The 12,801-nt window shown below is 52.0% G+C and overlaps 1 protein-coding gene across 1 annotated transcript in view; it reads left to right on the top strand.

The window, feature by feature from the left end:
• LOC147096279 (butyrophilin subfamily 3 member A2-like) overlaps nucleotides 1-12,801 on the top strand; it is a 36,488-nt gene continuing 23,687 nt past the window's right edge. The window contains exons 1-4 of the mRNA XM_085973869.1: nucleotides 1-377; nucleotides 2,437-2,594; nucleotides 4,017-4,379; nucleotides 9,038-9,322. Coding sequence (XP_085829995.1) covers nucleotides 2,534-2,594; nucleotides 4,017-4,379; nucleotides 9,038-9,322 — 709 coding nt within the window. The 5' untranslated portion in view covers nucleotides 1-377; nucleotides 2,437-2,533. The remainder of the gene's footprint in view (nucleotides 378-2,436; nucleotides 2,595-4,016; nucleotides 4,380-9,037; nucleotides 9,323-12,801) is intronic.

The following is a 12,801-nucleotide window of genomic DNA, read 5'->3' as shown; positions in this document are numbered from 1 at the left end:
CAGAGAGATTAGTCGAGGTGAAGGGGAGACTCTCAGGGAGATTAGTCGAGGTGAAAACTCTAGGAACCATTCAAGAATTCGATATTGCAGTGTTGAAGAGTGCAGGAGGGTGTGGGTTGGACATTTGAACTGAGGCGCTGGTCGAGTAGAAGCATTTTTTTTTGATGATTAACTCTGATCAGGAGATTACAGCGCAGGGGAACGCCCTGAAAGAAAGAAAATATTATAACGCCCTGAAAGAGTTCCGTTTAATTATTTCTGGATGTGACATCAAATCGGATGTGACATCAAGTCGAAACTGAAGGCCCTTGCTTTTGCATTTGGCCTCCTGAGTCGGGTGCTGAAAAGCGACCATTATTCAGCTTTTAAGCGGCGAGGTGAGTTTCCCGGTCGTTGCTGCCGCGGATCAGGCCCAGGCCCAGGCCCAGGCCAGTTTCGGTGTAACTGACCCCCTCCTCAGTGGGGGACGGGCGCAGTTCGGGTGGTTTCCGCCCCAGATGCGGCGAGTCCGCGGCCTTCGGCCCCAGATTGGGCGGGGTGGGGAGGAGAAGATCCAACAACGGCCAGAATCCCCCCTCCCCGGTGTTTAAAGCGGAGAGTGGGTCCCTGGAGCAAGATTGGGAATGGCAGCAACCCTACTCTCCCAGGCATCTTCCTCTGCTTCCGTGTTGCAGAGGCGCCGGTGGAAGTCGCCAGCACCAGGCCGACCTGGGATCTCGGTCCAGTCCGATCCAAACTGCATTTTTAGTAATGGGTGCTCCCTACATTACAACAGTGGCCACACTTGCTGTGCAGGGCTTTGGGACTTGCAGAGTCATCTAGGCACAGGAGGAGGCCCTTCGAGTCCGTGCCGGCTCTCTGCAGAGCAATCCCATCAGTCCCATTCCCCCGCTCTATCCCCGTAGCCCTGCAAGTTTATTTCCCTCAAGTGCCTATCCAGTCTCCCCTTGAAAACATTGAGAGTCTCCGCTTCCACCACTTCCATCGGCAGCGAGTTCCAGGTCCTCACCACTCGCTGTGTAAAATAAGTTTTCCTTCACTTCCCCCCTGTATCTCTTGCCCTAAACCTTAAATCTGTGTCCCCTAGTCCTTGTACCATCAACTAGTGGGAACAGCCTTTCCCCGTTTAGCCTATTCAAACCAGTCATAATCTTGTACACCTCTATCAAATCACCCCGCAACCTCCTTTGCTCTGATGAAAACAAATCCAGCTTCTCTAACCTGTCCTTGTAGCTAAGATCCCCCATCCCTGGAACCAGCTTGTGAAAGGAACTGCATAAATACAAGTTTGAGACTGAACAGGCTGGGGCTCTTTTCTCTTCTCTTGAAAAGAGAAGGCTGAGGGGTGACCTAATAGAGGTCTTTAAGATATTGAAGGAGTTTGTAGATGAAGTGAAGATGTTTCCACTTGTGGGGTAGTCCAAAACAAAGGTTCATAAATATAAGATCATCACTGATAAATCCAATAGGGAATTCAGGAGAAACTTCTCTACCCAGAGAGTGGTGAGAATGGAACTCGCTACCACAGGGAGTGGTTGAGGTGAATAGTATAGGTGCATTTAAGGGGAGGCTAGATAAACACATGAGGGAGAAAGGAATAGACGGATGTTACCCCTAGACGTGACTATTCCAACACACTCCTGGCTGGCCTCCCACGTTCTATCCTACATAAACTTGAGGTCCTCCAAAACTCGGCTGCCCGTGTCCTAACCTGCACCAAATCCCGTTCACCCATCACCCCCTGTGCTCACTGACCTACATTGGCTCCCGGTTAAGCAGCGCCTCGATTTCAAAATTCTCATCCTTGTTTTCAAATCCCTCCATGGCCTCGCCCCTCCCTATCTCTGTAATCTCCTCCAGCCCCACAACCCCCCCGAGATATCTGCGCTCCTCTAATTCTGCCCTCTTGAGCATCCCTGATTATAATCGCTCCACCATTGGCGGCCATGCCTTCTGTTGTCTAGGCCCTAAGCTCTGGAATTCCCTGCCTAAACCTTTCTGTCTCGCTACCTCTCTTTCCTCCTTTTAAGACGCTCCTTAAGACCTACCTCTTTGACCAAGCTTTTGGTCACCTGCCCTAATTTATCCTTATGTGGCTCGGTGTCAAATTTTTTGTCTTAAAATACTCCTCTGCAGCGCCTTGGGATGTTTTACTATGTTAAAGGCGCTATATAAATACAAGTTGTTGTTGTTGATATACTGATGGGATGAGATGAAGTAAGGCAGGAGGAGACTCGTGTGGCGCATAAACACCGGCACAGACCAGTTGGGCCGAATGGCCTGTTTCTGTGCTATTAATACTTTGTAACTCGATGAATTTCTTTCTTTGTCCTGGCAAGGAACTTCACCCGCAGAGAGTCAACACCAGGCATTTTCTCTCCCCCACTGTTCCTATTGGTACACCTGACTGATGTAAAGTATCTGGTGATATTTCAGGGCATTGCATCTCACTGTTCCTGGATGTCCGACTGATGTAAAGTATCTGGTGATCGTTCAGGGCGTTGCATCTCGCTGTCCCCTGGATGTGCTGAGGATGGATTTCTGGGTCTCCCATGCATTTCTCCTGCTCCAGATTCTTGTTTGGATCTCTCAAGGTAGGAACATGAAATTTCATATATTTCATTGATTTATACATAACCTGTTTGCCATTTCATATATTGTCTGATTGGCTCAGCGAGTAGCCCTCTCCATTCTAAGCGGGCAGCGCTCTCCATTCTAAGCGGGCAGCGCTCTCCATTCTAAGCGGGCAGCCCTCTCCATTCTAAGCGGGCAGCCCTCTCGATCCTAAGCGGGTAGCCCTCTCCATTCTAAGCGAGTAGCCCTCTCCATTCTAAGCGAGCAGCCCTCTCCATTCTAAGCGGGGAGCCCTCTCCATTCTAAGCGGGCAGCCCTCTCCATTCTAAGCGGGCAGCCCTCTCGATTCTAAGCGGGCAGCCCTCTCGATTCTAAGCGGGCAGCCCTCTCGATTCTGAGCGGGCAGCCCTCTCCATTCTAAGCGGGCAGCCCTCTCCATTCTAAGCGGGCAGCCCTCTCGATTCTAAGCGGGCAGCCCTCTCCATTCTAAGCGGGCAGCCCTCTCCGTTCTAAGCGGGCAGCGCTCTCCGTTCTAAGCGGGCAGCGCTCTCGGTCCTAAGCGGGCAGCGCGCTCGGTCCTAAGCGGGCAGCCCTCTCGGTCCTAAGCGGGCAGCCCTCTCGGTCCTAAGCGGGCAGCCCTCTCGGTCCTAAGCGGGCAGCCCTCTCGGTCCTAAGCGGGCAGCCCTCTCGGTCCTAAGCGGGCAGCCCTCTCGGTTCTAAGCGGGCAGCCCTCTCAATCCTAAGCCAGAAGGTTGTGCGTTCAAGCTTCACTCCAGAGACTTGAGCATGTAATCCAGGCCAACACTCCAGTGCAGTACTGAGGGAGTGCTGCACTGTCGGAGCTGCCGTCTTTTGGATGAGACGTTAAACCGAGGCCCCGTCTGCCCTCTCGGGTGGATGTAAAAGATCCCATTGCAATATTTAAAGAGTAACAGAGGAATTTTCCCTGGTGTCTTGACCAATGTTCCCTCTAATTTGCGGTGTATAAGTGTATATTATATTTATATTTGCGGTGTGGCTGGGGCAGCGGCTGGTGAGCGGCCTGCGTGGGACGGGACCTCCCGATTGGTGCACGGCCGCGCACCTCGGGGAACATTGGTCCTGGGGCCAATATCTACCCCTCAACCAACATGACTGAAACAGATGATCTGGTCATTTAGCTCATTGCTGTTTGTGGGAGCTTGCTGTGCACAAATTGTCTGCCGCGTTTCCTACATTACAACAGCGACTACACTTCAAAAAGTACTTCATTGGCTGTGAAGCGCTTTGGGACGTCCCGAGGTTGTGAAAGGCGCTATAGAAATACAAGTCTGTTTGTTCATTCGTTCGCTCTGTGTCTCCGTCTGTCTCTTTTTTTCCTGTTAAAATTGGTGATGCAGCTGCAATAGCCTGAGTGATGTCCAATGGATCTCATTCTCTCTCTCTCTCTCCTGGTTGCTTAGATATGGCGGCTCAGTTCGCGGTGACGGGCCCGCCCCACCCCATCGTGGCGGTTGTCGGGGACGACGTGGTCCTGGACTGCCAGCTGGTGCCGGCCAAGGTTCCGGAGAACATGGAGCTGCGCTGGATCAACTTGGCTCTGAGCTACACCTCGCCCGTCCACCAGTACAATGATGGGGCCGACAACCTGATGAAGCAGGCCTCGGCCTACAAGGGCCGGACTGAGCTGTTCCTCGACCAGGTCTCGCAGGGGAACCTCTCCCTCAAGCTGAAGGACGTGCGGGTCTCCGACAAGGGCCAGTACAAGTGCTACGTGGCATCTGCCATCAAGCAAAAGGAGGCCAAGATAACCTTGGTCGTGACAGGTCGGTGGCCATTTTGAAAACGCGACATTTGTCGCCCTTGGGGCTGTGCTCATTGGTCGAGGGATGAATGTTGGCTGGGAGAGCTGGTTCAAATTCTTGGAGGGATTGACAGGGTCGATGCTGAGAGGTTGTTTCTCCTGGATGGAGAGTCTAGAACTAGGGGTCTCAGGATAAGGGGTCGGCCATTTAAGACTGAGATGAGGAGGAATTTCTTCACTCAGAGGGCTGTGAATCTTTGGAATTCTCTCCCCAGATGGCTATGGTTGCTCAGTTGAGTATATTCAATACAGAGAGCGATAGATTTTTGGACTCCAGGAGAATCAAGGGAAATGGGGATCGAGCGGGCAAGTGGAGTTGAGGTTGAAGATCAGCCATGATCTTATTGAATGGCGGAGCAGGCTCGAGAGGCCGTATGGCCTACTCCTAGTTCTTATATTAACTTCCCTGCTCCGTGTGCCGTGGGATCGGTGGAATGTTCTAGTAGCTTTCCCCCCCCCCGCCCCCCCAACCAAGTGGTGTCTTTAACTTTCTCTCGGTAACTACAATCCACAGCAATTTTTATTTTTCCAGGGGCGAGTCAAATCCACTTTTTGTGTTTTTGTTTTGAGATTGCGATCAGCGGGTCCATCCAGTTTATAAGGGGCGGGGAGCGGGTGTCCGCTGCCTCACGGTGACCGATTCCAACCCCACCCGCCTGGCGTGCACTCCCGGGACTCCACGCACTCGCGAGCATCTCCCACCACCACCCCGCCCCCAGCTGTGACTTTCTACAAACCGGGGGCATGGTTCGGGCAGAGAGATGCCTTGAGCAGGAGAATGCACCCCGCCAGATCAAATTCCGTTCTTATTACACGAGATATTTTTGTTTATCGGATTCTGTGATTCCGTCCATTTTTCCCCTGGGGGGGACGATACTGTTCTTTGGGGGCAAGGTACTGACTTGGATAGAGAACTGGTTGGCAGACAGGAAGCAAAGAGTTGGAATAAACGGGTCTTTTTCCGAGTGGCAGGCAGTGACTAGTGGGGTGCCGCAGGGATCGGTGCTAGGACCCCAGCTATTCACAATATATATTAATGATCTAGACGAGGGAACTAGATGTAATATCTCCAAGTTTGCAGATGACACAAAGCTGGGTGGGCGTGTGTGCTGTGAGGAGGATGCAGAGAAACTCCAGTATGATTCGGACAGGTTGGGTGATTGGGCAGAAGCATGGCAGATGCAGTATAATGTGGATAAATGCGAGGTTATCCACTTTGGTGGCAAAAACAAGAAGGCAGATTATTATCTGAATGGCAATAGATTGGGAGAAGGGGAAGTGCAACGAGACCTGGGTGTCCTTGTGCACCAATCGCTGAAGGCAAGCATGCAGGTGCAGCAGGCGGTTAAGAAGGCAAATGGTATGTTGGCCTTTGTAGCGAGAGGATTCGAGTACAGGAACAAGGATGTCTTGCTGCAGTTGTACAGGGCCTTGGTGAGACCACACCTTGAGTATTGTGTGCAGTTTTGGTTGCCTTATCTGAGGAAGGATGTTCTTGCCATGGAAGGAGTGCAGCGAAGATTCACCAGACTGATACCTGGGATGGCAGGAATGACGTATGAGGAGAGATTGGGTCGATTGGGCTTATACTCGCTGGAGTTTAGAAGAATGAGAGGGGGACCTCATTGAAACTTATAAAATTCTAACAGGACTAGACAGACTAGATGCAGGAAGGATGTTCCCGATGGTCGGGGAGTCCAGAACCAGGGGTCACAGTCTAAGGATAAGGGGTAAGCCATTTAGGACTGAGATGAGGAGGAATTTCTTCACCCAGAGAGTGGTGAACCTGTGGAATTCTCTACCACAGAAGGCAGTAGAGGCCAATTCATTAAATATATTCAAGAAGGAGTTAGATATATTTCTTAAGGCTAAAGGGATCAAGGGATATGGGGGGGAAGGCAGGGACAGGGTACTGAATTTGGATGATCAGTCATGATCGCATTGAATGGCGGAGCAGGCTCGAGGGGCCGAATGGCCTACTCCTGCTCCTATCTTCTATATTTCTTGGTAGCTTTGGGGGCGGGGTTTCTGCGTTGGGGGCGGGGTTTCTGCGTTGGGGGCGGGGTTTCTGCGTTGGGGGCGGGGTTTCTGCGTTGGGGGCGGGGTTTCTGCATTGGGGGCGGGGTTTCTGCGTTGGGCGCATTCGGCAGTCCAGCCGCAAATTGCGCTCATTTTCCGAATTGAATTCATTGCTCAAGTTTCTGCCGAAGCCTACTTGAATATCGCCGAGCGTGAAGTCGGCCCACGAACCTGCGCAATTGGGCAGCGTTTTAGAAAATAATTTAAAAAAAAAAATTTGCATTAAAAATAATTCTTCGATGTGTTTGAGTGGTAACTTGGTGCAGGTTTATTCACACAGCTGAAAATGGGTTTATCACCAAAGGGAAAAAAGCATTTGAAATCAGAATGACTTAAAAAAAAAACTTTGCGCTCCCAATTTACTCGTTCCGTTGGTGCACACTATCAGTTTCGTAGTAAATTAAGTAGTTTTTTAAACATTCAGAAGCTTTTAAAAGGTGCCGATTAGTTTCCTCGCGCCTAAAACAAAAAACAAAAGCAGGATTTTTGGAGCCACCTCGAAGGCCCACGAATGGCCGAAACTCGCCACGGTGATCAATGCGATCTGGGGGCGTGGCCTGTTTTTTGTGGGCGGGGCTGATTTTTCAGGGGGCAAGTTGCACTGGGGGTCGGGGGGAGAAACGCCGCGATAACAGAGCGGAAACTCCAGGCCTTTTACATAAGAGTTGTGTAGTCAGCCTCTCCTTCGCAATTGAGTGAGTAGCGTCACTGATTGGCTCAAACATCCTATTGATTAAAAACATCAACAAATCACAACTGAACGGTTTTTACAGGGAAGGGATATTCCGAAAGAGTGGACGCCAGTCATTTCTGGCTGGCCTGTCCCCGAGTGGGGTCTCCTCCCACCCCCCCTCCCCTCCCCCCGACGGTTATAATCCTCGCCAAGGATTTATAAGCAATTGAAGGTACATAGATCATTAAAATGCCATGAACAGGCACAGAAAATAATCAAAAAGGCTAATGGAATGCTGGCCTTTGTATCGAGAGGACTAGAATACAAGGGGCAGAAGTTATGCTGCAGTTAGACTACACCCTGGAGTACTGTGAGCAGTTCTGGGCACCATCGAAACATAGAAGATAGGAGCAGGAGTAGGCCATTCGGCCCCTCGAGCCTGCTCCGCCATTCAATGCGATCATGGCTGATCATCCAAATTCAGTACCCTGTCCCTGCTTTCTCCCCATATCCCTTGAGCCCTTTAGCCTTAAGAAATATATCTAACTCCTTCTTGAATATATTTAATCAATTGGCCTCAACTGCCTTCTGTGGTAGAGAATTCCACAGGTTCACCACTCTCTGGGTGAAGAAATTTCTCCTCATCTCTGTCCTAAATGGCTTGCCCCTTATCCTTAGACTGTGACCCCTGGTTCTGGACTCCCCGACCATTGGGAACATCCTTCCTGCATCTAGTCTGTCCAGTCCTGTTAGAATTTTATAAGTTTCAATGAGATCCCCTCTCATTCTTCTAAACTCCAGCGAGTATAAGCCCAATCAACCCAATCTCTCCTCGTACGTCATTCCTGCCATCCCAGGTATCAGCCTGGTGAATCTTTGCTGCACTCCTTCCATGGTAAGAACATCTTTCCTCAGATAAGGCGACCAAAACTGCACACAATACTCGAGATGTGGTCTCACCAAGGCCCTGTACAACTGTAGCAAGACATCCTTGTTCCTGTACTCAAACCCTCTCGCTATGAAGGCCAACATACCATTTGCCTTCTTCACCGCCTGCTGCACCTGCATGCGACTGGTGCATAAGGACACCCAGGTCTCGTTGCACTTTCCCTTCTCCCAATCTATTGCCATTCAGATAATAATCTGCCGCCTTGTTTTTGACACCTAAATAGATAACCTCGCATTTATCCACGTTATATTGCATCTGCCATGCTTCTGCCCAATCAGCCAACCTGTCCAAATCATACATACAAATCACACCTTAGGAAGGATATATTGACCTCGGAGGGAGAGCAGCGTAGGTTTACCAGAATGATACCCGGACTGCAAGGGTTAAATTACGAGGAGAGATTACACAAACTAGGGTTGTATTCCCTGGAAATTTAGAAGGTTAAGGGGTGATCTGATTGAAGCTTTCAAGATATTAAGGGGAACAGTTAGGGCACAGAGAGGGAAACTATTTCTGCTGGTTGGGGAGTCCAGGACTAGGGTGCAGAGTCTAAAAATTAGAACCAGAGCTTTCAGGAATGAAATTAGGAAATATTTCTACACACAAAGGGTGGTAGAAGTTTGGAACACTCTTCTGCAAATGGCAATTGATGCTGGGTCAATTGTTATATTTAAATCTGAGATTGATAGATTTTTGTTAACCAAAGGTATTAAGGGATATGGGGCAAAGGCGGGTGTATGGAGTTAGGTCGCAGATCAGCCATGATCTCGTTGAATGGCGGAACAGGCTCGAGGGGCTAAATGGCCTCCTCCTGTTGTTCCTATGTTCTTACAGGTCAGCCGCAATCTAACTGAATGGCGGAGCGGGCCGCGGGAAACTTAACGGCCTAAGCCCGTTCCTAACGTTCCGATCATTGCAGGCACTGGCCGCCAACCTTGGATGGAAATGGAGAGCTACACGGGGAGTGGGATCAGACTGGCCTGCAAGTCAGAGGGGTGGTTCCCACAGCCGCTCGTCCAGTGGCTAGACGGGAATGGAAAGAATGTGACGGCCCAGCCAGAAACCACGTACCGACCAGACAGTCTGGGGCTGTACACTGTTCGGAGCAACATCGAGGTCTCCAGTGACTCCAAGAACAAGTACACCTGCGTCATCAACAACAACCTCCTGAAAGAGTCCCAGCAAGCCCACATCCTGGTATCAGGTCTGTCGCAGCGCAAGCAATTCCTTGTAGAAATAGTTAGCAGGGGGCGGAGAAGTATTACAATATGATTATAGGTAAATGGAAAGCTGTACGAAATCTCACAATTAAGACCGGCCACCCCCTTGGTTACGGCGGCTCCTGATTACTACACAATCCTTTCCCAATCCCAGTTAAAGTGCTGTTCTGGGAGGATATGGTCAATAAGAGAAACTGCTTGAACCTAGTTAGTGACAAGAATGGTGAGCCTTGCCGGCAAACGCCCGATATACTGCGGTCAGGGTATGGCAATTTTTAATAATGATAGTGGGGAGGGATGGGGAGGAGGATTGTGCTGAGAGCGGGAATGTGGAGCGGGGGAGTGAGGAGGGCAGGGGTGCGGTGGAGAGTTGGGACGAGTTGGAAGTGGGCAGGGCTGCGATGGAGAGTGGGAGATGGAGGGACTGTGACGGAGAGTGGGAGATGGCGGGACAGCGATGGGGAGGAGGGGGGAGAGTGGGAGATGGCGGGACAGCAATGGAGAGGGGAGGAGTGGGAGGTGGAGGGAGTGTGATTGGGGGGGAGGAGGGAGAGAGGGAGATGGAGGGAGTGCAATGGAGAGTGGGAGATGGAGGGACTGCGATGGAGAGGGGGGGGGGGAGAGTGGGAGATGGAGGGACTGCGATGGAGAGGGGAGGAGTGGGAGGTGGAGGGAGTGTGGGGAGGAGGGAGAGAGGGAGATGGAGGGAGTGCGATGGAGAGGGGAGGAGGGGGAGAGTGGGAGATGGAGGGACTGCGATGGAGAGGGGAGGGGGGGGAGAGTGGGAGATGGAGGGACTGCGATGGAGGGGGAGAGTGGGAGATGGAGGGAGTGTGATGGAGGGGGAGAGTGGGAGATGGAGGGAGTGTGATGGAGAGGGGAGGAAGGAGAGAGTGGGAGATGGAGGGAGTGTGATGGAGGGGGAGAGTGGGAGATGGAGGGAGTGTGATGGGGAGGAGGGAGAGAGGGAGATGGAGGGAGTGTGATGGAGAGGGGAGGAGGGGGAGTGTGAGATGGAGGGAGTGTGATGGGAGGGGAGGAGGGGGGAGAGTGGGAGGTGGAGGGAGTGTGATGGAGGGAGAGTGGGAGATGGAGGGAGTGTGATAGAGAGAGAGGGAGAGAGTGGGAGATGGAGGGAGTGCGATGGAGAGAGAGAGAGAGTGGGAGATGGAGGGAGTGTGATGGAGAGAGAGGGAGAGTGGGAGATGGAGGGAGTGTGATGGAGAGAGAGGGAGAGTGGGGATGGAGGGAGTGTGATGGAGAGAGAGAGAGAGTGGGAGATGGAGGGAGTGTGATAGAGAGAGAGGGAGAGAGTGGGAGATGGAGGGAGTGTGATGGAGAGAGTGGGAGAGTGGGAGATGGAGGGAGTGGTGGAGAGAGAGGGAGAGTGGGAGATGGAGGGAGTGTGATGGAGAGCGAGAGAGAGTGGGAGATGGAGGGAGTGTGATGGAGAGCGAGAGAGAGTGGGAGATGGAGGGAGTGTGATAGAGAGAAAGAGAGTGGGAGATGGAGGGAGTGTGATAGAGAGAGAGAGAGAAGAGTGGGAGATGGAGGGAGTGTGATAGAGAGAGAGAGAGTGGGAGATGGAGGGAGTGTGATGGAGAGAGAGAGAGTGGGAGATGGAGGGAGTGTGATAGAGAGGGAGAGTGGGAGATGGAGGGAGTGTGATAGAGAGAGAGAGAGTGGGAGATGGAGGGAGTGTGATAGAGAGAGAGAGAGTGGGAGATGGAGGGAGTGTGATGGAGAGAGGGAGAGTGGGAGATGGAGGGAGTGTGATAGAGAGAGAGAGAGAGTGGGAGATGGAGGGAGTGTGATAGAGAGCGAGAGAGAGTGGGAGATGGAGGGAGTGTGATAGAGAGAGAGAGAGTGGGAGATGGAGGGAGTGTGAGAGAGAGAGAGAGAGTGGGAGATGGAGGGAGTGTGATGGAGAGAGAGAGTGGGAGATGGAGGGAGTGTGATAGAGAGGGAGAGTGGGAGATGGAGGGAGTGTGATAGAGAGAGAGAGAGTGGGAGATGGAGGGAGTGTGATAGAGAGAGAGAGAGTGGGAGATGGAGGGAGTGTGATGGAGAGAGGGAGAGTGGGAGATGGAGGGAGTGTGATAGAGAGAGAGAGAGAGTGGGAGATGGAGGGAGTGTGATAGAGAGCGAGAGAGAGTGGGAGATGGAGGGAGTGTGATAGAGAGAGAGAGAGTGGGAGATGGAGGGAGTGTGAGAGAGGGAGAGTGGGAGATGGAGGGAGTGTGATAGAGAGAGAGAGTGGGAGATGGAGGGAGTGTGGTAGAGAGAGAGAGTGGGAGATGGAGGGAGTGTGATAGAGAGAGAGAGAGTGGGAGATGGAGGGAGTGTGATGGAGAGAGAGAGTGGGAGATGGAGGGAGTGTGATGGAGAGAGAGGAGTGGGAGATGGAGGGAGTGTGATGAGAGAGAGAGAGAGAGTGGGAGATGGAGGGAGTGTGATAGAGAGAGAGGGAGTGGGAGATGGAGGGAGTGTGATGGAGAGAGAGAGAGAGAGTGGGAGATGGAGGGAGTGTGATGAGAGAGAGAGAGAGTGGGAGATGGAGGGAGTGTGATTGATGAGAGAGAGAGAGTGTGGGAGATGGAGAGAGTGTGATGAGAGAGAGAGAGAGTGGGAGATGGAGGGAGTGTGATAGAGAGAGAGAGAGTGGGAGATGGAGGGAGTGTGATGGGGAGAGAGAGAGTGGGAGATGGAGGGAGTGTGATAGAGAGAGGAGAGTGGGAGATGGAGGGAGTGTGATTGAGAGAGGGAGAGTGGGAGATGGAGGGAGTGTGATAGAGAGAGAGGGAGAGAGTGGAGATGGAGGGAGTGTGATAGAGAGAGAGAGAGTGGGAGATGGAGGGAGTGTGATAGAGAGAGAGAGGAGTGTGAGATGGAGGGAGTGTGAGTGAGAGAGAGAGAGAGAGTGTGAGATGGAGGGAGTGTGATAGAGAGAGAGAGAGAGAGTGGGAGATGGAGGGAGTGTGAGGAGAGAGAGAGAGTGGAGATGGAGGGAGTGTGATAGAGAGGGAGAGAGTGGGAGATGGAGGGAGTGTGGATAGAGAGAGAGAGTGGGAGATGGAGGGAGTGTGATGAGAGAGAGAGAGTGGGAGATGGAGGGAGTGTGATAGAGGGAGAGTGGGAGATGGAGGGAGTGTGATAGGGAGAGAGTGAGAGAGTGGGAGATGGAGGGAGTGTGATAGAGAGAGAGTGGGAGATGGAGGGAGTGTGAGAGTGAGAGAGAGAGTGGGAGATGGAGGGAGTGTGATGGAGAGAGAGAGAGAGTGGGAGATGGAGGGAGTGTGATGAGAGAGAGAGAGGTGGGAGATGGAGGGAGTGTGATAGAGAGAGAGAGTGGGAGATGGAGGGAGTGTGATAGAGAGAGTGGGAGATGGAGGGAGTGTGATAGAGAGAGAGAGAGAGAGAGTGGGAGATGGAGGGAGTGTGATAGAGAGAGGGAGAGTGGGAG

Source organism: Somniosus microcephalus, unplaced genomic scaffold (assembly GCF_052327205.1).
Source record: "Somniosus microcephalus isolate GS21.2 unplaced genomic scaffold, FLI_Smic_1.0 unresolved_chr1, whole genome shotgun sequence".
In the NCBI taxonomy this organism is placed as follows: domain Eukaryota; kingdom Metazoa; phylum Chordata; class Chondrichthyes; order Squaliformes; family Somniosidae; genus Somniosus; species Somniosus microcephalus.
Note: the sequence above shows the minus strand (reverse complement) of the source record. Positions and strands in the feature narration are given on the sequence as shown.